The 25,304-nt window shown below is 44.7% G+C and overlaps 1 protein-coding gene across 2 annotated transcripts in view; it reads right to left on the bottom strand.

Annotated features, from left to right (window-relative positions):
- The window catches only part of PSD3 (pleckstrin and Sec7 domain containing 3), a gene marked incomplete at both ends in the record, with an annotated part of 106,385 nt that overhangs the window by 19,100 nt on the left and 61,981 nt on the right, over positions 1-25,304 (bottom strand). Inside the window, 3 exons of one of the 2 annotated variants that reach the window (XM_082012854.1) lie at positions 1,830-2,023; positions 10,821-10,864; positions 19,733-20,487. In XM_082012854.1, coding sequence (XP_081868980.1) covers positions 1,830-2,023; positions 10,821-10,864; positions 19,733-19,891 — 397 coding nt within the window. Of the gene's footprint in view, positions 1-1,829; positions 2,024-10,820; positions 10,865-19,732; positions 20,488-25,304 lie in introns of those variants that run through there. The other variant, XM_082012853.1, reaches the window with a different exon arrangement.

Below are 25,304 nucleotides of genomic sequence, written 5' to 3'. Positions count from 1 at the left end.
GAAGAAGATAAAAGAAAAGGAAAAAAAAAGGGGGGGGTTCAGCATGAAGGCTCCAGTTTGAAATTCAGCTGCAATAGAGGAAAAGAAGGGACAGGCTATACAGTCACAGAGCCAGAGACCAGAAGCCTGCATTTAAGCTCACTCTCCACCAAGCACACACCACTGACCAGCATCCACTTGCCTCTACATTGAAATTAATAAGCCATGCACAACTAAAGCATCACCCTCAGACAGGCATGCCATTCTGATCTGAAGACAGCAAGTGATGGTGGAGAGGTTATTAGTCCCTTGCTCCACAGGTTAATCATGCTCATCTCGTATGATGGGCCTTATTTCTAATTGGCATTTGTTCGGTTCAGCTTCCAGCCGTCGGCCCCAGTTACGTCCTCCTCTAGACTCCCTAAGAGCCTTAGCCCTCAGTACTCCTTGCCTGAGAAAATACATACAGCATGCTAGTGCATAACTTCATTAGCAATCATTAGCAATCCCGTACAAGCTGATCTCTGCCCTGCAGCAACTCCATTAGGAAATGAAGTATGAAAAGGTCTAACTAACTTTAAAAAAAATTTGTTTCATTTTATTTGCAACTGGGAAGTCAGAATGTAACTTTTTCAAGACCCGCATGACAATGAGAGACAGACCTCTAAGATGTACATGGCCCTAATTACACTACTCATAAAAGGATTATCCCCAGAATGTCAACATCCAGTGTGCTGAATAATAAGCAATTCTGATTACTTATAATTAAAGAAATAATTTAATACAGGCAACTAGACACAACTACTTATTAAGGTTCAATAAACAGAAGTTTAATAAAGAGAAACCTATTCAGAGCATTCAGTCATTGCAAAGAATGAGGTCAGTTTGATTTCAACATCTCTGTTTGGATTGTCCAGCTGTCAGCCTCCAGCTTCAAAACACCAACCTCCAATTGTACCTTCTGAAATATACTAGCAAAACATGCGAACACCAAAGAGCTTAGCCCAGCTAGGAGAGAGTTGCAGTTACTGGAAACCTATCACAAAGTCAGACTTTGCCTTCAAGATTCAGCCCAATTGCGTGAACCATGAATAGGTGATCATCAGCAATGATCGGGGAAAATACAGATGCTCTGAGTACCCTCTCTAATTTCCAAGAATGCCAATAGGAAACAAACAAATGAAGATGTGCAAACAACAAAACACACACAGGTTAATCAGAAGCCTTCAATAATGAGTGCACCACAAACAGAAGTAGGACAAGAAGGAAAGGCTATAATTAAAGTAAGAGAGACAGCAGGATTATTACGAAGAAGGGGCAGCGAGGAACTGCATGGCATAAATCTGGCTGTCACCAAAAGCTGATGAACTTCATTGCCTGGGAGAGTAGGGGAGGGAATGGTTACAGCAACTTCCAAGCAGAGATGAAAAACAGCCTTTCTTTAAAGACAGACCCAGAGAGGAGGGGAGATTTTAAACAATTTGGTGTCACATAAGGAAAAGGAGACTTACCAAACTACTACAGAACAGCTACTGTAATTCACTTGAAATTGTTTTCTCTTCTGTAAACCATGAGATTCATTTTCTTTTAGCACAAAAGATTCACATTGCTTTGCTGTATTACATCACTCATTATGTTCATGCATTAGAAATGCTGCAAATGGGACTGAACATTGTAAATCCTGGCCTAGTAGTGAGAGTGTGATAATCCAATTGCTGCGTTGTTTGTTATTGCTGCAATTTCCCCTAATGAAGCAGCACTATTTGCCTTGAGAAGCATATGGGTTCATCATCAGCGGCATTGTGCAGAGATAACAAGACCATGAGATGTTAAAAATGAAAGATACTCACTTTTCTTTCCATCCATATCTGCATGGCTTTTCCGAGCCAGAAATCCAGTTTTATACACAGCAGCGTTGGGATCATGAGGGATGTCCAGGAATGGGTTATTCGAGTTGCCAATTCGACTGACAGCCTTCGTCTGGCTCCCATTATCCTTTTCATCTGTACCATCTGAATGAGATTTTTTTTTCTCTTCTTCATCCCTTAAAAAGCAGTGAAAACCAAGCATGAACAAGGGACTGACCAGCAAAGTTTCATTTCAGTAATTTTTGCACGCTCCTTGTCAAAACATACCTCTCTCTTTAAAGGGAACCCTGTTTAGAGAGAAACCTAATGTACCAAAACGTACTCAGATTATTCAATTCACCTACTTCACCAGCACAGCAGATAGGAGCCGGATTTTCAAAAAAGCCCAAGTTTCCCCTTTACAGTCTCAAAAGCCAGGATTTCAAAAGTGTTATGTGTCCTCCAACTTCACCTATTTTTAATTCCACTTATTTGAGTGCTAAAATGGGAAATACTTGCCTGCTGGACTCTCCTGAAAAATCTCCAATTTGTTCATGAGTTCACATGTAGACGAAAAGGATTAGATTACTGCAGATCACTGTGGCTTACCCCTTAAGTTAGCATATGAAACACAGACTCTACCTCCTTTTCTTTGTTTTCCTCTGCAGACTAGCATAAAAGTAGTAATTTAAAAATAAATACTACACTAGGTGAATTACGTTATCTGTATTTTAGGAAAAAAATACTGCTCAAAATGTTACTTATTAGGGCAACATATACAACACAGCTCTTGAGGACAACAACGCAACCCATTTCAGCAAGTCACAAGCATTGCCTGACTAATAAATGCCTTTTTGCTTGTCACAGCCAAAGGCAAAAAGAACCAGGCAACCTAGAAGACAAAGGGTGTCTGTCACAAGAGTAGGATGATGGTTTTCAGAGAACAACAGGCCACTGAATCTGGGTGGATGGTGTATCTGGAGGAATCACAGTCAGTGTCAGATTACAGAGCAGGCCTGTGTCCCTTGAAGTCCCCACACATTCCTGTCCAGGTGACTGGGAAAGGTGTGTCAGGGAGGATGAAGGCTGTCATTGGAAAATCATGGTAGCAATGCTTCTCCTAAGACCAGCACCTGATTAAAAAACCAAATCATTATCACTTCAGTGTAATGATGGCCAATAGTGAGGTTGGACTTCAAGCTGCTGCATCTCACTGGACCCAGGTGATCAGAAGAGAGCACAAACTCAGGTAGATTTTCCAATCACATGCATACGTTCACAGGCGTGTATCAGAAGAGAATTAGCAAGGCACACATCAGTCCAAAAGCTCCTCTTGGGGCACACTGCAACCGTATCTGCTTATGGGAATGACCACCCAAAGAAATGTCCCCCAAGAAATGCAGGCTAGAGCAACAATCTATGTTATCCTGATCTCTGCTGAAATGGTCTTCTGGGGAGTAACTTAAGTCTGAGAAGATACAAGGGTAACAGACTGGTGTGACAACTAGAGACATGGAGGTAGAGACATGGAGGCTATATTAGTGAACTTAGCAGTGCCAGGGCATGTTCACAGGCATTTGACTTTGATCACCTCATATTACTTTGTGCTTCGCATGGTCTCAGCCCACCACACTCCCAAACAATTTCCAGACCCCGGTTGGGAATCAGGACAGTCAAGGACCACCCCAACAGGCAGTATAAAAGCAAGCATCTTCTTTTAGAGGGTAAGACTTTTCAACAGCATGGATACAGATGCTACACATTGACACTCAGCCTGAGAGTCACACAAAGGTGCCACACATTTGATTTAGTTGTAGAGATGTAGCCAAGGTGGTGCACCATACCATCACGGTGTTGTCTGGCAAGGTCTCCTGATTAAGAGGAACAAAACTTTTACCTGAAGACCTGATTCCTGCAAGGGAGAGCAGTCCTTGCATCTTTCAGCCTATTGATACGTGTTTTCCCACTCCAGAACAGACAGATCTGCAAAAAACTTTTTGTTGGTCAAAGCAATAAGGATTTCTTCATGCATGCTTTGGTTGAAGCCCTCTGCCAATTAAAAAAGTGTAGGAATTTCTGACAATTTTGATTGTCCCCACCCTTCCTGTGTCTACAGCATTTACTAGCTGCTGGCAAGCCTGGACCATTGTGTGACATGTGTTTCTTAGAGATGTGTCCATTCCAGGAGCAAATTCTCTGAACACAAGTCTGTGGTACCTTATCCAGACTAAAATCTCACATAGGGTACAAGCACTCAGGCTGATTTGTCACACTGAAGTGCCTTGTGAATTCTGGGATCTCAGCCAAGGACACAGTGGATTTGTCCCTGTCAGGAGAGACCTACTGCAGTAAATGGCTTACCATTTTTTTGGGATAAGCTATCTCCTTTGGAGGTATGAGATCAAATTATCTTATTCTGATCAACTGTCCTGTGGGAATGTACCAGTATCCTTATCCAAGCAGCCATAGGTGTTGTGAGGAATCCTGGGGATCCTTGACACCACTAGTGCTGAGAGCAGTGCTCTCAAACTCAGCACCTCTGGGGCAGCTATTAAACAGGAATTCTTCAATAGACAAATGCAGACAGGGCAGACAGGACAAAATGGCATCTGCTGTCATGACTACTGGTAGCACTGAACAAACCTTTAATTGGTACTTTAATCTGTCATTGAAAATGGGACATCCTTGAGACTCAGAAGCCTCAGGCACTTGTGAGAGCTGAGTGCTCTGACAAGATGCATGAGGTCAAGGTGCACGAGCTAGTCTGTAAGATGCAATGAAGGGAACCAGAAAGGCAAGGAGGACTCATTACAGACAACAAGAAATGGATGAACAGCTGAGAAAATAGAACTAAAAGGAGCCTCTATCTCCCTCTGTTCTTGGAACATAGAACACCAGTGGAAATAAAACCAGGGGGTCTGGGACCCACTTCAAATACTCCATGTTGCTTCAGTGCATAAGAAGAAAGCAGGACAATTGGGAGGAATTTCAAAGTAGCAAAACAGTTCCGGGATTAGCCTTTGCTTATGTGCCCTCCAAAGTTGGCTGAATAGACAAGTCCTGGATAGTTTTTATCAAGGATATAACAATTTGAGCTTACTCCTCACCAACCTTTAGGGTACAGCTGCAAAAAGGAAGAGCTGGCCTCTGGATACATACACCTCAAAACTGATCTTTGTTTGAAACTCTAGACTGTGCGGGGTGCAACTACTTCCTCATCCTCAGATGGCTCTCACAGATGATACAGTCCCAGCATGAAGGCATCCAGTGATGCAGAAGTAACAGTCAGTGGGTGGTGTCTCTGTGCAGGTATGTTCAGATTCAAGGATCTAGTGTCACACAGGCAGAGCTCAGGTCCTTGTCAAGGGCAGGCTCGGTGCCTCTCCTTTCCATTTGGTACAGGAAATAGTACAATCCTTGTGCCTTCAGGTGAAAAGCTCCACGCTGGTTCCAACATACATTTCAGCAGCAAAACATCATCATGAGTGTCCACTTAGGTTTGCAGAAGTCTTAAGAGATTTTCTGTCTTTGATAAGCAGAGGGAGATCATTCCTGGCTCTGGGTCTGGAATTTGTTCCTCTGGTGACCCCTCTCCCACAACTGGTAGGGGCTGATGGCTATGAACCCCCTTGTAGGTCCATCCATGGAAAGTGGGACCTACTAAAGTCTCTGGTCTGCAGGGTACTGAGTGAAAGGAAAAGGCTACCACCTGTAAAGATTCTCCAAGACTCTGCTTGCAGCATGTGGTTATTTACAAGGTTTCCCAAAACAAGGAGTTTCAGTTCCACCTCCCTGAGCTTCTCTCTTTGGAAAACGACGTGCAGAGCGAGCAGTAACCAGGGCACTGGCTGCCCATGAGAACCAGCACACCAAAGCCAGAATCTGCTTGCTCTATCATCACTTGGAGATACAGCATTGAAACAGCAGTATTCTCCTTCTCAAATGCGTGATCACTGACAACCAGAAGGAGTTTGCCTCTTTCTTACTCTTAAGCACGCAGAATTGAAACACATGCAAAAATGTAGATATTGCCATTTTGGTGAAGAAACATATTTTTGCTTCTCCCCAAAAAGACCCTATACAAGAAAGTTCCATTTTTGTCTTCTGGGAGAAAACCACCATCTGGTTCTCTCAGTAACAAAAACATTTCTGTATGCTGTGCGGTCTGATTTGAGGCTCTGCCTTAGAAAACTTTGAAGTCACTGAGCTGTAAAGCCAGGGTCAAGCCCTTCATTTTTGAAAGTCCGCTTCATCTCTGCATTTTTCAAATAGAAAACTTATATGACATGGCAAGAGATTGGGTTTGTCCATTTAAAAATTGGCATTTAAAAAAAAATTCAGATTTATAATGTATAATTACATGAATCTGTGGAACTGATAGCATCTGTATTAAGAAATTGACTTGAAAAACCAGTGGAGATAAGTTTTGGCCTATTTCCCCAAGGGAGGAGAGAAGAGAAAGGAGAACCAGGTGATTACTACCTGACCTGCCTCTAAAACCAATCATGAAGTTGCAAACAGGAAAGATTCTAGAACTTGGGAGATGAAGAGTTAATTACAATGGGGAGAGAGTTCTGGGTTTGACCTAGAGAAAGGTGAGCTTCGGCATGGACATCTTTGTAACCACCCCAGTCTCAGCATCACAGTTTGCCGCAGGAAACACAGAAAGATTTGGCAGCAGCCCTTTCCCACTATCACTGTCTCAAGGATCTATTTTGGTTTGGCAGGCAGGAGAGGATTTTTCAGTGCAGTCCAGAAAAACAAAAAAGAATACACTGTGTCTACGTCTAAACTTCTCTGGCAAGAAATCTGTTTCATCAACGACTTAAAAAACAAGGGATTCTCCTGAAAACTACACTGGGCTGCTGAGAGAAATTTTCAGAATACAACTGTCTCAAATGCAGCCATTTGGGTTTTGCAATTTTGTAAGGGGCACTTTGGGATATTTCACATGTTAATTCTAGATCACCATTCAGCCTATTTTAAGATGATGATTTTATTATTCCGATCACCTTCAACAGGAAGGAGAGATAATATTAGGAACAATAGAGAATAATAATGTTCACCACCACATTTCCATGTAGACATCATGCAAAGAAAACATATTTAGCTCTGGCGCCTTTGAAATCACATTATTTTTTCTTCTTCAGCTTAAAGCTGACAATGATCAGTGCAAAAGCCAAAGAATGAAAAACATCTACAAAATCTGGGCCATAATATTATAGACAATGGGACTGAAGGAATGTTAAGAGGTCAGCCAATCCATCTCTTTAAGGCTGGATCCACTCTTCCTAACCCATTCTGGACAGAATACCCAGTTCACAAAAGCGTCCAGTAAAAGCACTTCCATAGCTCATCCAAGCAAATCTATGCCCTGGTTTAAAAAGCTTATTGCTAGAAAGCTTTTTTTAATGTTTGGCCCAAACCTCCCTTGTTTCAAATTTAAGTCCATCCACAATGGGTGTGAAGAATAGTTCACACCCTTCTCCTCTGCAACAGCTTTTACACACTAAAAAAAATACACTCAGGTCCCTCTCCTCAGTGCTCCCTTTTCCACGTAAACAAACCCAACTCTGAATCTCACCACTTATGTTCACAGGATCTTTAATTCATTTCAACTTACAGGTGATGTCAGGGTTGAAGAACAAGAGTTTACCATTCAAGTATGAAAAAACCTCATAGAAATATCAAGTCCCTCAGGGAAATTTAAGCAACATGAGAAATTATGACACAATTATTTGGGCTACATGCACTCCTGCAGTGGTTCCAGTGACCTAAGCACACTGAAAACAGATTGGACTAACTGGATGAAATAGTACGTGGCTTCACTGCAGTCAGTAGGAACTTCTGCCAATAACTTCAGTGCTTCACTTGCTGTTCGAAGAAATGAACCACAGTCCAACAGACAGGAGAAACCGTAAGCAGTAGAGAGGAAATACTGAATGGGACAAAAGACAGAATAATCGTATTTCTGACGGTTAGTTTTCCCATCCTGCTTTTCTCCCACGACACTGAACACACAAGAGGAAACAGCAAGCAAAGCAAATGGCACACCAAGTAAATGGCAGAATATTTTCTAGCAGTTCTATTGTAAAAAGTAACCAAAAAATTTGTGGGGTGCAGTCCTGAGTAGGAGTGTGCATTCAGGATCCTACATTCACCAGTTCAGGGTAAATTCGGGGTTAGATCTGTTTATTTTACAAATCATGGTATGTGGTTCGCTTTTAACCTTTTAGAGAACTTGAAACTGGAACAACTGCAGAAAAAGAACTGTAATGAAATTCTCTCTTCCAGACCTGTACTTGTGCTTCCCTGTTCATAAAGGATAAATGAGTAACTCTTACTGAAAGTCTCTGGAGCACATCTACTGATTAAGGTGCCACTTCTCTTGACTACAAAATTGGAATCAATGGTAGCCTTTTCTTTCTGGGAGCCTTGGATCAGACTGTAGTTCTACTGTAAATGGACAGCAAACCATTCATGACACACCTACGTCACAACTAAGAGAAGGACCATGTCTTCCCCCATCTTATGTATCGTTGCTACCCTCTCCCGCCTATGGGCTTATTGACAGTCATTAATTCACCACAAATATACTGCCAGAGCAGCTCTAAAACTGTTACTTAGCTCGTAAGAGAGTCTTAGCTCCTCAAAGGGATTCTGGCTGGAGGACAGGCATTCCTTCAACATGCCAGCATTGCAAGGGAGCTTATGCTGGGTTTTGAAGACCTATTTCCACCTTTGTCTTACCTCCCACTTCTTCCCTTGCCAACTGCATCAGGGAAGCAAAGGGATATTCTTTGGAAAGGAGAGAGGATCTTCCTCAATCCCACCACAGCAAAACCAGCCGCATCCCATTCTTATCCACCTTTCTCTACAGATCACGACAGCAGAGCAAGAGAGTGATATGCCTCCTCCCTCTAGCTCAGGCAGTCCATGGGCTCCTTGGAGTGATTACTTTACATCAACCACACATCTCTGTAGAATTCTTGTAGAGTCCTGCCCCATCGTCTTTTTCTGCTGCCTTGTCTCAGTGCAGCTGAAGATGTGGAATCCATGGTCATAAAGCTCGTAGGTGTTTTCCAGTGTGGATGAGTTCCCCTTCTGCCCTTTTAAAGTTGTGCCCTTCAAGAAACACCAGAAGCTGGTCTTTGAATTATGCTAATCTGCAGCTGTGACAGTGAAAGCATCATGCTGAACTAAGCTTTCAAAGTGTTGTTGAGTAAGGGGTGAGGAAAAGACAAGTTATGTTTATTGGAGGTAGCAACTGAGCCTTTTGCTTGTGTTGAAACTTCTGTCTAGAGAAGACACATCTTCGTGCTCCCTCTTCCAGACAGCACTCTCAGCCCTAAAGGTAAGTGCAAGACGCTCTTTGACTATGCCCAGAATGACCTTTGTTTCACAGCATGGAAAGTAATTGTCACATCTGTCCCAGCTATCTGTCTGAGTTTCAGATTGGAATGGACAATTGGCCACTTTGAGCATTCTGCTGGGAGAAGGTGGCTTTACCCCTACATCCCAAAGCCTTATTTAAGGAGGATTCTGATTTCTCCCTTTTCCAGCCTGCTTGTAATTTTTCCCCAAACAACTCATTAGCAAGGGATATGGACTGGGCGTTATAAATGCCAGAGGAGTTTCTACCTATACAGGAGCTAGCTGTTTCATAAATCACCTTGACTGAAGTTCATGGGAGCCGAGCCAGGCATGAGCCAGTTCCCACCTGGAGGCTGCCCAAGACTATTAGACACAGTATGGTCTCTTGCCAAGAGCTGGAGGAAAATTCTGATATCAAGAAAGTCACATAATGGATTCTGCTGGGTCAAAAGTACCTGTAAGAGAGTGTCTTGCAATCAGCTTTGGTGTTGTGACGTGTAGGATTCACACAGCATGTTCCAGATCCAAGACACACTCTGGGAAAATGTCTCCCATCGTGCTTCTTATGAGGCTCATCAGAGATGGCACTTCTTGGTAATTCCCCTTACCAGCACACCTTCCTCACTACTCTGACATTACCTAACACACTTCTGAGCAGGGGCTGCAATCCCAGCTGGGACCAGCAGCGCTTTTAAGCAAGGATGCACACCCTGACGAGAATTCATTTGCAGGTGATGAACTTAAAACAAGGAACATCAGAAGCCAACGGGCCTGCAAGACCTATGCCAGTTATTAAGACTGCTACCACATAAGGTGCAGGAGCATGCATCACAGACATATATCATTCTCAAGAAGGTGAGGTTTCAGATACGTAAGCCCACGCAGGTAAACATCTTGTACATCCAAAGTAGATAAAAGACATTGTTCTTTTATTTCACACCAAAATCCACTGTTCTGCAAGCAGCAAAATCTAAAGCAGACCCTTCTAGGCTTTGCTGGCATACCTAGACCACATAAAACCTAAGCACAGAGAAATGTCAGTTTAACACAATCAGAAATTGAAGCTCTTTCTTGTCTGCAGTATTTCCATAGTCAACAAGTGTTAGCCTGTCGAAAGCAGCTAAGGATGGGGTATATCAGACTTTGTCCAATTTATCATCTTTCATATTAGGTTGTTGTCAAGTTATCTATAGTTAATCAGGAGACAAACTGAGACAATAAACCAACAGCAGGAAACTCAATCCAAGATGTGTTTCTATTCAGCGGTTCTGACACAATGTCCCGAAAGATAAAGGGAGAAGTCAACTTCTGTTTTATTTATGCAGTCATAGAACAACAGCGGATTTAATTTCTCTCTTTTCAGGCTGAAGTTTCCTACTAAATGAAACGTTCTCTTTCCTTACAAATGCAGTTTGGCTCCTGTCATTAACAGCTCCCCTTGCTGGAGAAACAGATGAGGCAGTATCGCCAGGTCATTCATTAACAGAAAAGCAAACTCATTACATACACTGGCTATCTTCTACAGGCTTTGGAGCCCACTCAGGCAGTGACATAGGACATATAAACAGATTACTACACAGGTACTATTTTTAAACTCCTAATTTCATGCAGTATACTTACACTGCCCATTCCAGCTTCTCATTCTTGATTGAATTGTAGAGGGCCTGCAAAGGGAAAGAAATGAGATGGGATTATTGTTTGTCTCCTGCTACACATATATTAATATGCTGAGGAAAACTGCCTAACTAATACCATCAAGCAAGCTGTCTCTGATCAAGGAAGTACCGTATCTGCTCACAGTAACAAGAGTCTTGAGCAAAAGTCTGATCTAGGGAAAAAATACCAGAATACAGGGTTTGAGATTACAGTCATTTTCTCAAGCAGATTTTGGGGTTTTGTGTTTTTTTTTTTTTTAAAGAACCCTGTTAAACTTTCAAAAGCTACAAGACTACAGCCTTGAAATTCAAGGTCCCATTTAATTCCTGATAGTCAGTGAGATCTTTTTGTCACTGCCTTTAACGGGGCCAAGATTTCACTGTATGGGCCTACCTGTAAAACTATGCCAGAAAAGCTATCCAAAGCCCTTGAGCCTTACAGACACCTGAATGCTTCCCCAGTCACACACCCAAACCCAAACACATTCTGTTTCTAAGTGCAAAACAGAAAATGAACAATAAGCAGCTTTCGTGCTTAAAAATCAATGTCTTGGATTGCTGCCTCCTAACATCATTACTCTTTCAATTCATAGGAAAGATGCCAGCAGGTTTGAGACTAAAGGTCGTAATTCTGGTGTTGATACCAGTCTACAGAGACAAGGGTCTGGAGGCTGACTTAAGCCTGGGTGGATATCAGATGGTTGGGATGGATTTCTTTCGAGAGGGAGTAGGTATAACACTTGGATAAGTGTGTCTGATTTCAGCCCTCCAGTAGCTGATGCATACAATGGATAAATGCCTGCTATTACTACAAGCTAATGGAGCTCTTCAAATAGGCCACTTGACTCAAATGAAGTATTTTGGTATGGAATGTCCCTGATTCTCACATTTATAATCCACATTTGTAATTTACCTTATATACATAGCTAGATTTACTCCCTCTGGCACCTAACTCCTACACAATCTCAAAATATGTTAACGTGTAGAAGAACTGTTGATGCACATGATTACTGAAAAGTAGCACATCAAGTATGAACAAGCCTGAAAATCACATACTATAATAGCTATGACACACTCAACAGAAACATTAGCATTTATATAGCCTTTACTCTGACCCAAAACAAAAATAATTTGGAAAATTGAAGATTTGAAACTAGTCTTCTGCATATGCCACAGCTGAACTTGCAACAAGAATCCCATGAGCATATTCCACTGCTCACTCTGTGATCCACTGGCTCCTTTCTGAATCTTGATGGTCTATCTGAAGATCCTTAATATTCAGCTCTGTGAAAATCTGGCTCAGCTGAACCATACACAAGCAGGTCAAACATACTGATTCAACTTGCCTCACACTGATGCTACACATGCAGCAACTTTTAGTCATAGTGTACCATAAAAGTAGGTTTCTCAGAGCAACAGAACAGATATGACCACCAGGAAGAATCACCCCACATACTACTTACACTGAGCTATCAGAGAGAGGTCCCCACCGCTAACAGGGCTTTGCTGTGCTACTCACAGCAATATGATGAAATATTTCCAACTCTGGAGTTTTCATTGTCTATTTCTATTTATCCTATCTTCTCCAAACTTCTGTAAGGAGCTCTGATCCAAAGGCAAACAGCCAGAAGGTGAAGGAGAGGGCATTGCTGACAGTTTGTAGGCACTTAGCTTAATTTTCAGGTGACTGCTATCAAGAGATTTTAAGACCAGCCTGCCAGAAGAAAGCAAAAGAAAGGGCTAACATTCCTCCTACCATGCAGCCAGCAATCCAACAGAATTAGATGCACCTCCATTTTTCTGCACAAGCTGATGCTGACACTGATTCCCTGGGGTCACGAAATATTTTCTGTTAGAAGCCACTATGTTTCTAATGAATTGGCCAAAGCCCCCCTGTTATTCTTTGACTTGTCTTTTTCTTCCCACTATGATTAAAATATTATCTTACATTTTGAGCCAGAAAACTACTTCCACAATAAGGCAAAGAGGCTGCAGTTTTTTCCTGCGTTGCCTCCTCATTTTTTCAGAAGCAGCATTTTTCTCCCCAGCTGGTTGAATGAGCTTTTAAAATGTAGCAAAAACCTGGCCTGGGGTATCAGAAATGCATTTTGCTGCTCTCTGGCCCAAATGCCTGCAAGATTGCATCAAGACCTCTGAAAATGAACACCTGCCCTATGCAGTACCGCTTTTTATGGGATTCTGCTGCTAAGGAAGCCTCTAGGGATCACTACAGCCAAAGAGCAGGACATACAAAAGCAGCACTCCAGATTGGTGTGGGAACAACAAATGCCCCAGGCTTTTGCCTTGTGGAAAGTGACATGTGTTTGTCCCGATCTTTACTAATGAGCCAGACTCCATCTTCCTTCTTTAGGGAGTAACAGACAGTAACCCAGTCATATGGCATACATCTGACGAAGGACACAATGTCCCCCATAGACCACCAAATATAGCCTCTCAGAAAGACTCTGCTATTTACAAAAATGAAACAGAAAACTCTAGAGAGAATCCACAGCCTGGGCAGCTGTATACAGGGCATGTTCAGTGTGTCTACCAAGCACGTTCACCAAGACCTCAGTGAGCAGACCTCTCAAGGGGTGGAGATACATGAGTTCTCATGCCTGCCCCCCGACCCACCTCTCTGGCAAAGACTGCTGCCAAGCTGTGCGCTTGGCTGCTGTACTCACCAGCCTTTTAGAGCTGCCTTACGTTCCTTCTCCAAAGCAATTTACGCTTTAACATTTTCCTGGTGTCTACTGGGCTCACACACGATCTGGAGAAGAAAAATTTCCTCCTCCCATGTTTTCCAACCAGTAGCAGACGTGTACAGCCCAGCAACTGTTCTATCATTTATTTCATGGCTGTTTCCCAAGGCCCTGATTCAGACAGCAGCTCTTTTCAGCACACATTTCTCCAGAGTACGATTAAATCAAACAAACTTGGAGACAAGCACTTAAATGCTTCACTAAATTGCAACAAAGCTGATCAGAGATTATGGCAGGGACATGACTTTCACCGTATTTAACTAGCTGCAAGGACAGGTTTTATTAACTCATGTTTACTCTCTGGGAAATGAAAAAAAAAAAGCTCTGATTTAAAGCACTTACGGTTTTACAACAATCACAGCTTCTTACCTGCTGGACTGGGAAGTGCGTGGAAAATTTGCTGTCTAAGCCAGAAAACTGGAGGCTGGACCACAGCAGGGAATGCCAGAATTGAATATTGCACAGGTCTCACCTTCCAAGCTGGACTAACACAACTTGGAAAGAGGAGCGACTTTCTCTTTTGGCACCCAAGGCTACTGTAGGCAGGTTCCAAACTCCCAGCTACCAACTACGCAGCAGTATCCAACTTCACTGCTTCAGTTCTTAAGCTCCGTTACCCAGACCGCAAAAACTTACTCCTTACAGCTTTCCCTTTTCTGAGAATTGCTGATCTCTGCATCCACCACACCTGAGGCCAAGCAGTGCTCTAAGCTCCCTGGAGAAACAATTTTTGAAGGGAGCATAAAAGAAATTAACTGCTGCATACAACAGAATAGCAGGCAACATCCTAGACACTTTCCTTATTTTAACTCCAATGCTGTTTCCCGTAGTTCAAATTTGACCCTTAGCAGACTGCAGTATAAAAAAACAATGGGATTTGTTATGTATTTGTGGGATTTGTTTGTATTTGTTCATAAACTGGGCAGTACACTTACACTTCCTTTTTTAAGGGCAAGCCTGTAACTCTATAAGAAGCTGCTGAATTCCATCCCCATTTTCCCTTTGGTAAGCAGGTAGGTCAACTAAAAATCCAGATTCTCACAAGCCCTTACCCATTGGTATTTCTATTCCAATCAGAAAGAGAAGCAAAATTATGCAGGGAGTGCTTCTGAAAACTGTTTATTCTACAAAGCTGCCAAGAAAAAAGGTCACTCGCCATCCTCACCTCCCTCAAAAACTTGTCACATGCACGAACCATTGCACCCATTTAAACAGGCTGCTCCTGGCACCTGCCGACTGCTGGTTCTGCTGTGACTCAGCCTCTGCATGCAGAAGCAGTGAGCAAAGACAGGCACAACCAGCTGTGTACACAGGGACAAAGACGTAACGAATTACCCAAATACTCGTCTTGGCAAATCATCTAGGTAACAAGTAGGCACAGGGTCCCCAGGCCCTGGCCAGCAGGGTGAAAGAGGTCCCAGGGCACTGTGTGAGCCCTTGCCTCAAAAAAGCAACACAGGACAACATAGACCTTGCCTCTGCAAGGCTCTCGAGACAGACTACTGGCTTTCTGTACATACTAGCCCATTCAGAAAAGCCTACCAAGAGGGAAAGGAATACACTGCAGGTGTTTCTTATACCTGCTCTGTGCACCAAAGAAATTGTGCCAGAAATGCCTGCCATGAGCAGGTAAACAAGCAAAACCAAAACAGAGTTCAAAAAGCCATCAGGGATGATCCAGACTGTCTTCTCCAGTTTTTGTTTCCCAGGCTGGCTGCTCACATCTAATTCCACCCTGATTTTTGGAGTTGTTGTTGGGGGAATGACCATCTGATCATTACAGGAGATACCCTGGGTGTCTTTTGCAGCCCCCAGGACAGGGATGCACTTGTGCTCTTTGACCCAGGTCCCTGCCACCCTCCCCTGCAGCCACTGTCAGAAGCAGCCCTGCCTGGGGACATTTCTTCTTCATCTCCAGCTGGTAGCAGCATGGTTGATCCCAGGCAGCCAAAGCAGCCTAGTCACACCTCTGGGCAAAGACGTGCTCAGTCTTTGCAGTCAGAAGTGCTCAGTCAGAAGTTCAGCACCTCCCATGGTCACTCAGCACCAGTCCATCAGCTCTGCCCCTGGGACCACAGCAGTCAGCCAGGCACCAGCCCCAGCTTCCATCATACATGGTTTATGGGAGGTAGGAAAAACAACAAAAGTAGCAGAACCCTACAAAAATAAAACAGGTTACAGATGCAACAGATACCAGACATCGCAGGTGTCTGCATGCAGTCCTGATAGATGTTAATGCGCCCGTCCTTTGGACCTGGGTGTGTCTCTGTGTCATTGCCAGGTTTGGATGGGATGCAACACATTGCTATATAGCATTCCCTATTTGCTGTTCAGGTGATTACCTGAAGGTTGACGCTCCCCCAGAACTGTTGCTTGCATAAAGATCTACACTACGTCACCATCTCCTATTTGCCACCCTCCCCCAAAATCCAGATCTTGAAATTTTCTCCTCTCCTCTTGCACAGATCTGTAATACCTGGCAAGGCAAGGATAAGGGCTCGGATCACTGGGTGCCTGTAGCTTCTTCCCAGGCTCAAAGCCCACATGCCCCAATGTCTCACACATTTTCCCCCTTCTGAGAAGGATGCAGTAAAGACGCCAGAGTAGTACCCCAAGAATCCTCTGGGTTAGTGCATGGCATGGCATGTCTGCTGATACCACTCTCAATTTCAAATTCCACAGGTTTGTACAACAAACGTTCTTCTAACAAGCCAGCATACATTATTCATAAAACAGCACAGAGCTGTTCAGCAGCATATGGAACCAATGAATGTTGTTTTGGTGTGGGTGGAGATAGGGCTGATAGGAATGTTTTAGGGCGAAGGAAAGGAGATCATTTCACCCAGGGAATTTCAAGTGCGTCACCAACTAGAGGAGAACATTTCTAAGAGAAACTCCGCTGTTAAAAATCTGGTTCGTATGGAGAAGCAGCAGGAGGGGGAGAAAGAAAAAGGAAGGAAAGATTGTGCCAGATATATCATCATAAAACAGAAAAGGATGGTTTAGCTGGGGCTCCTGAGAGCCAAGAAATTAATGCTACACAACAAATGCATCCTCTGTAAAACTGATACATGGGCATTGCTAGAAAAGAATTGTTCTGTACTTGCTGGAATGTTTCATCAGTGTTCCTGGTAAAGGCCACATACTGAATTTTTATGAGTGAACAGAGAAAAGGCTAGAGAAGTGTTACTTGATAGCAGAGCACCTACACAGCCTATTTCAGAAATTGTTTTATTGGCCCTGTGCATTTGCAGGCAGGACAGGCACAGGCACTCTGCAATTCAGTCCATGGCCATGGGAAAACAGAGTCTGTCAGGAGGAGAGACTGCTGAGCCTGCTGGGTCACACAGATGATCCTAAGGTCCTCTGACTCACCTTGCACGCATCCTGGGTTTGAGCTTACTCTCCTGAGAACAACAGTACATCAATTCACAGTATCCTTTTTGCAGGTTCTCCTGCTGGCCTGAGGCTGTGATACCTACCTGTAATACACACCCAGGACGCATCACCTAGCAGAGCCTCTATATGTACAGGTGCATGTGTGTACGTATGTGTGCACCAAAGCACTACCTGATGTTTTCCAAGGAGATGATGCGTCCATGGGCTACCTAGCTTCTTTGACGCTGGCAGCAGGCAGACCTCATATGCAGGCAGCATGTTGGTGCCGTGTTCGTCCTGGCTAGAGCATAAGTATATATAATACTCTCTAGCCTAGCAAAATAGGCTGAGTCACGTAAGTGCAAAGTATCAGAGGAGTGTGTTTCCGAGGCACAAATGGGTTAAAGCTGCCTCCTGCCCAAAGTCAGATGAAGCATTCGCAGAAACAGGCCTTGAGCATTGTAATTACTTTGTATAGGGAGCACAAAAAACACAAGGCAGTCCAGACACAAAGGGGGAAACACATCCACAGAAATATGGAAGAGGACAAGTCTACAAATAAAGCCCTGATTGAAACCGAGGAGATCTACACGGCACCACTGTCTAGAAAGTCCAGCCTAGAAATGAAGACATTTCATGAGAGGTGATGTACAAGCACATACACGCAGACTTACACTGATAAAAAGACCTCCTTTGCAATGCTACACATTGGCAAAAACTTCCAGGTCTCTTCCGTCAACACAACGGAGGAGCCAAAGCTCAAATATAAAATCAGTTCTCTAAATCAGTGACATCTTAGCAAAATAGAAGGGCAAAGAAGAGAAGGAGGAACAGACATATGGAAAGAACAGGGCTGCCCAAAATCATAAGACCAATCGGTGTCTGAGGCACTTGTCATCTTGTCAACTGGGCAGGCGTCACTGATGGGCATGTTAGGATCTTCTCAGCACCCCGTAACACAGCTTTTACAGGTCTTAGATGCTCCACAGACACAAATACTTTTGTGTGAAATAAGGAAACAGCACTACAAACAAAAACAAAGCTGCAGTACACTTCCCAACTTACTGAGCTAGGCAGGAAGATTAGTAGGTATCTCTCACACAACAACCTACAGCACTCAGGAGGCAGAAATGTGAATCCCACAGAGGGATGAACACAGAGCGTTCATTACTGCAGTAGCTAACTAACTGTGTCAGACACCATCCCAGGGAGAAAGTCCCTGCCCTGAGGACATTACATCATGCATACACAGTGGACACAAATCCTGGGAGAGGGAACAGACGTACAGAGATCAAGTGATTCACCCAATGTCAAAAGACTCGAGTTTCCACCATATGCAGAGACTTTTCATACATAAATCCCCCCACTGAATATCGTGCAATTAGTCCCATGCCTAGGGTGAAACTGATCACAAGAGCAGGGTGCCAGAGCACCTGCAAGATGCAGACTTTACTTCGGCATTTGCTGGATAGCATATACTGCATCAGCAACAGCCCGAGAACGATGGCCATGCTATTTCTCTGCCACAAGCTTAGCAGTACACTGTTTCTTAGTTATGGGCAATAAGACCCTCAAAACAGAGGATTCTGAAACTGGACTGAATAAAATACTTAATTTATTTCTATTTGCATTACTTTGTGATTAAAGCTCTGCAGCTGAGGCTCTGAAATACCATACAACCTGTAAGCCAGCAGAGTGATCTGGTAGGAACTACTGTGCAGCATGGGCATCTTTTCACCGTAGCAGAGGAGGCTTCTCTCGGGACAGAGAAGAGATTTAGGGAAGGGACAGTACAGGAAGATCTATGCATGTGCCTGCTTGTTGGCATGCACATGGACACAAGACATGGTTAAATGCCTTTGGCTGATGCTCTGAAATATTTCAGCCTCATTCAACACACCTTTGCAAATGGTTACATCTTCTAATCCCAAGGTAGAATCCATGTGCAGCAGGAATTAAATTAGAGGAATATTCGGCCACTGCATAAAGTTCATCCAACCCTTGGAGACACAGAGCACCTTTGGGAGGGAGACGGCTATTAAAGCTCTTGCCAGGGGAGGGGCCCCCAGGTGCCTCTCAGTTATTGAGTGGGAGCAAGGAATGAGGAAAGAAGCGATATTGCATGGAGTGGGGGTTGTTTGCCTAGGAACTGAACAACTGGGCTGGGCGAGGAGATGCTGCACACAGCCACTGTAGCAGCTGGGCACAGCCTGTGCTACCAACCGCTACAATACACGGATGTATTCCTATAAACATGCCTTCCTAATAAATACTTGATGGCAATATTTAACCATGCATGCAACTGAGATCGTATTTTTACCTAGCACCGACACCTACTAAGCCACAGGGCTGTAGAGAAGGAGCAAAAACTATTTTTCCACAGAAAATCATTCCCATTAAACAGATAATCCCAAGGACATCACTTGCCAACTCTGGCACCTTTCCCAAGAGCAGAGCTCCGATTAGCATTCTCACTGGCAAGTTTTCACTGTTTACTATTGCACCAAGCTCAGTGACAGGGCATTCCTCTAAGACCCGATCGCTACCATACACCAGACCTTTTTCACCTTCAAGTCTCTCCTCAAGCCTAGAGATTTTTTTTTTTTCCTGACCTGACAGGAATTCTGTGATCACTGCGGATCACCCGGAGCCCTTAATTCCTCCAGAGCCTAACCTTTTCAACAACATCATCTCCACACCTAGCAGAGAGAAACACAATGAATATTCAGTTATTTACCTTGCTTTCTTTAGTAGAAAACTCAGAGGAGTTGGAGATTTTCATAGATTTTGACCGATGGGACTGCCGCCACAGAGATTCTTCTCGGGAGTATTTCACCGAACCTGTGGCTCTCACCCGGACTTTGCTGGTGCTCTGAACACTGTTAACTCCGATCATTTCCACAAGCGAGTGTATGGGATGGGGGAGAAGAAAGCCTAAGGTACTTCCCAATCCCTTGCAGAGGAACTGGAAAAGGTTACCTCTGGAGAGCCCAGGCTCAAGCAATCAGTGTTTGCTTAAAGCGCACTAGGCTGTTTCCTCCAGCATCTTCGGGCACACTGTTTGGAGCCAGCCTGATTGTTCCAGGCATTGCTCACGTCACTGGACGGGAGGGGGGGAAAAAAAAGAAAAAAAAGAAAAAGAAGAGGCTGATAGAAGCTCCTCCCCTGCTCCACTCCCCTCCCTAGCATCAACTCCCCCTTCATACACACACCAACAGTGAGACGGAGAGAGATGGAGAGAAAGATGCTGGAACAAGTGCCAGCAGATCAAGCAAGAGATTCATTTTCAGTTCATATGGCCACACTTCCCTGCCTGCAACAGCCTGCCATGCTCATTACTGCCTGCAGTAACAAAGGACACCGTAAAAAGGAGTCTTCAATCACCTGCCAGCTACAGGCTTCTGGATGTGAGAAATGCCGATGGATTCACTGAAGAAATGAGTGGAAGCCCACAGCACCATAATGACGTTCTGGCAAGCCCCAGAAAGGTGCCCCAGCAAATTTCCACAGCTCTAAGCGTTTGCACTCGTTAGTCAGAGTCCTTGGCGTGCCTTCCCGGGGGAAGGGGGAGAGCAAGACCACTTTCATGGCCTAAGAGGGGCTTCGGGGAAAAGAGGTGACTTTCCCAAGGTGACCAGTGCAAACCAGTGGCAGAGCTGTGAGCAAGCAGCTGGGGACCCATCTCCCCCCTCGGCACCCAGGGGAGCCGTAGCTGCGCCCCGCCACGAGAAAACCGTACGCCCCGGTGGCTGACCCCGGGAGTGATCTCACCCCCGAGAGGCATCCCGCTCCTCCCCAGCGACGGGAGGGCCACTGCCACAGCCCACGCGCACCGCTGCAACGCACGGGAGCCCGGCTCCGTGGGTCGGGCTCGGTCCCGGCGCCTGGGGCCGCTCGCCCCCGCGCAGGGAGCGAGGGGAGGCCGGCGCCCACGGCAGCCAGCGCTCTTACCAGGGGTGGGTGCGCTCCATGAGGGAAAGGAGCGATGTTTACCTCAATGTTGCAAAAGCACCATCATTTCTGGCTCCTGGAGACCCAGAGCGCAAGCAGACTGTGCATTGCCATGGCAACCTGCTCTGATTAGAGAGAGATCTCTGCTCTGCTCCGCACGGGGTCGTGGCAGCTGCCGGCACATGCCGGGGCAGGTGGAGCGGCTCATGCCAGCGCCAAGGCAGAAGTGGACAACGGTGACATCAGCCCAAACTCAAGAGGCGAACAGCCTGTGCAGAGGGAGCACGAGGCGCTGGGAGACTGCGTGGCACGGGGACCTCACCGCAGGCTAACATGGGGCTCAGCAGCCTGCCCCGTGCCACCAGCCCACCAGGCAGGGCAATGCCATCAGCAACGGGGTCGTGGTCTGGGAGGACACCAGAGCCTCTTGTCTCCACTGCCACCATGATGCAGAGGGAGCTGTAAGTCTGCGTGTGCAGCCAGGGACGAGGGGCTGCTGCCCTGGCACACCGACGTGAACGTCCCGCACCAAAACACGTCAGGCAGCTGAAGGCTGGGTGAAGGTGCTCAAGCCCCCATTCGTGCCCGAGTCCCGCTCAGTGTCAGCCAAGCCATGCTGAGGCAGAGCGAGAGTTTGCTCACCCTACCTGACACCCACGTGACAGCACCCAGGAGTAGGTAAGAAGCAGAGTGGGCTTTTCCCCTGGTTACACCTTCCCAGCCTCCTGCAGTGAGGGATTTACATCCTTAATGGGCAAATGGCTAGATAGCCACGTTATTGTCCGTGGTGCATTTTTTCTCATAAAAGACATTGCTGCCTCCCCACTATGCAGCAGCCCTTCGGTCAGCAGCCACCCTTTGCTTGCATTACCCCCAAGGATGCCACAGATGCAAACCCTGCCCACAGATTGCCATCAGTGTGGACCATGCTGAAAGGCAACGGTCAGTGGGATGGGGCACAAGGGACCTTAATATCAATATAAAAACTGTTCCTGGGGTGACAAACTTCATATTCCTCACAGATCCTGCCTCTGTCCTGCTTGAGGTACAGACTTTTTCCCACCTGGCAAACAAGCAAAATGCATTCTCATTTCCACAACAGTCGGTTCTAGCAAGCCCACCCCAACCTCACATATTAAGATCAAATCCTAGACGTGCTCCAGCCTTTTTACACAAACCTGTCATTGCTAGGGCGTACCTGAAGGAACAGAGGACCCTTTTTCTCTGGCAACCAGCAATTGCATGCTCTAAGTTACTTGTGCCACTTCCCAGAAAAGGTTTTACGTTACTTAACCCATTTGAAATTATCCACTGCTAGTGGAAAAGCTTTTCAAAGAAAATCTCTTCTTAGAGGAAATTTTCACTGCAAACAGCTCCAGATAAGCTAAGCAGCAGGTCCTGACAGGTGCTATGCAAATGGCCACAAATCACTCCCCATCCTACCAGCCCCTGCCTAGCAGATTATTCTTGCTCTCGGATTTATAAGGCCACCTCCCCAAGCACCCTCAACACATCTGAAATAATAATATTTCCTAAATATCACACACAGACCTAGGCCAATTTGAATTACACAGAGCAATTTCATTATTAAAGAAAAGCTAGACTGAATCACAGCAACATTTCTCTTCTGTTGCCCACAGCACAGCACCATCGCTGCTACCTAAGTGCAGCAGTTCTCCACCTAGCACCCTCTCAGCTGAGGTTAGCAGATCCTCAGGCAGGACAGGAGCCTTAATTCACAAGGGAACAGGTCTGGTTCAGCTGTAACCAAGCAGCACTCCAAAATGCCAAGGGTGACAGGCTGCATCTTGTTCAATTATTTTTTTTCCCCAACGGAGTACGGAAAACACTTCTCTCCCAGCTCACACTCTCCAAAAGAGAGAGCCTCCTGGGATCATGCTTTTGAAGCCTTAAATGTCTTCAGCTCAGGGATTCATCAGTGCCCATGATTTTCATCTGCAAGTGGTAATACAGTCTTGTACTCCTCACTGAGCCGGTAGCCCTGTGCATACAGTGACTGTCTTCTGCTGGCGAAAGACCACTCTTCAACATTAGAGAAGGCCCACCATTTTAGAAATTCGCATGCACACAGGATTGATTTCTGTCTGTAACTGAGCAACAGGGATTTCTGAGGGAGAAGTGGGTTGTTAACATAAATAGAGGGATAGAAAGGATTTTTGTTTTTTAAAAAGGGGCTGATACGGCTGCACAGTACCAGAAAAATCAAAGCTGACCACACCCAGGGGACCCTCCAGGTGTGTGGAGAAGATATCATCTTACCCTTGAAGAGGCCAGCAAAGAGGTTGTGAGAAAGGGGCAGAATGCAGATATTCAGTCAGTATTTAGTCTGAACAGCCCAGTGACACCACTGGGGCAACTGAAAGGATGGTGACCCTATTCATGGATCTTCCCTACTACCACCTCTAAGAAGTAAACCATAAACCAGCAGGATTATTTGAAACTTTGGGCCAAAACAGATACAGAGGGGAAAACCAGAGTCTCTACCATTCCTTCCGTCTCAACCCAAAAGCTTTTCACCTGTCACAGGCACTACCACAAACTTCATCACCCATAGAGGAAACAGGCAGCCATTTCAACTTACTGTGCAATAAGCTCCTTCATATCTCTTCCTCCCACCAGTCAAGTTTCCCTGGGATGCCAAACATACTCAGTTCTTGCTTGGTCCTCCTAATGTCATTCAGCAAATCAACAACACAAGAAGAAACGCTGTGGAATTCAAAATTAAATTAATACTGGCTTTTAGGGACCAAACCCAAGGACCATGTTATTGTGCCTGAAGAACTCCAATGTCCTCACACAAAGCCGCAAGAATCCATTAGCATCATTTAAGCCTGATCCCAGTGACAAAAATATCAACAACAAGAGCCAACAAAACATCTAAACACATGCAAACCAATTACCTGAAATATAGTCTCAAGAACCAGTAACATATTTGCGTGGTGCAGAAGTGGCACTATTTAATGCTGCTATTAACTACTGTTTGTTAAATAAACAACATTAAGTCTTTCATAAGATTGGTTTACTTCTCCCTTCATCCCTGTTTTTTTATTCTCCCCAAAATGGACAGGGAGGGGAAAGTTAATTTTGCTGGATAAGCTGCTCATACACGATGGCTACAGAACTAGAACTTAACAACTGATGGGCAGTAACATTATTGAACTGACACTCCGGTGATACTAAGATAATGATTTCTGAGGTCTGCTGACCAAGGGGAGCTACAATCAAGATTAAATATAAATGTCTCCAACTGCCATCCCTGTAAAGAGCATAAATACTACCACTTCATTTCTACATGCATAAGCAACTAGGTCAACAGGAACCCTAGCAGGGTAACGGCAGGTACGGTGGAAGAATGATGGGTATTGACAGAAAATTTCAAAATTATTAACCAAAATTATCCACCTAGCTTTCCCCATGAAAGACCCCTATTCTCCACTAACCACAGTACCTTATTACCAGACATTTACAGAGATGCTGGCTTTTATCCCAATCTGAATTTACCAGCAAAAAAAATATTGATGTCTTTGAGAAAGAATCTTTCACTTTCTTACAGTTTATATTGTAGTACATACACTTGTGCTATAGGCTCTGAGGGAATCCCTGGGGATGACTCTGATTTCTCTTATAAAATGGAAAGTAATCCTTACAATGGATAGCGGTCAAATTACTACAGCCCAGAAAGCTATCCCATGTCAACTAGGCTATTGTAGCTGCATAAGCACATGCTTTTAGACCACCTCAACCATGAAGCAAAGGACATCAACTCATAGCACCAGGAAAACACAAGCATTGCTTCTATGATCCCATGAGGGCAACTGAAGTCTGTATGTTTTAATTTACACGAGAAGCAGGCTAAAAGCATGTCCACAGCCAGCTGGCTTGTGGTCACAGACACAAGTCTTGACTACTGACTTTTCACATCAGTAAGCCCCTAAAAGTGAGCAGAGTGACAAAACAATATTGGCTGGTGGAAGACCAAATCAATCCTGGTATCTGTGTACCTCTCTGGGATTCATGCTGCATCTTAAGCCAAAAGAAACCACTCCTAAGATAAGTGCTCTGCTGGGAATGGTGGGACACCACAGGTTTAATGAAAACAAGCACTTTGATAGCAACAGGGATGCAAAGAAACCATGCCTCCTTTATCCTGATTAGCATTGCAAGTGAAGAGATGCCATTACCCATCTTCAATTTCCTTGCGGCATATCTGAAAACAGCTGTGTCACAGACTAGCTGTTGCATTTCCTGGCAAAGCACTATAGTCTCCACAGGAAAAAGTTTCTCCCCTCACATTCCTCCTTTTAGGAACTATCACCTACTCTCAACAGGGTTGATGG

Source organism: Phaethon aethereus (assembly GCF_964289735.1).
Source record: "Phaethon aethereus genome assembly, chromosome: Z".
In the NCBI taxonomy this organism is placed as follows: domain Eukaryota; kingdom Metazoa; phylum Chordata; class Aves; order Phaethontiformes; family Phaethontidae; genus Phaethon; species Phaethon aethereus.
Note: the sequence above shows the minus strand (reverse complement) of the source record. Positions and strands in the feature narration are given on the sequence as shown.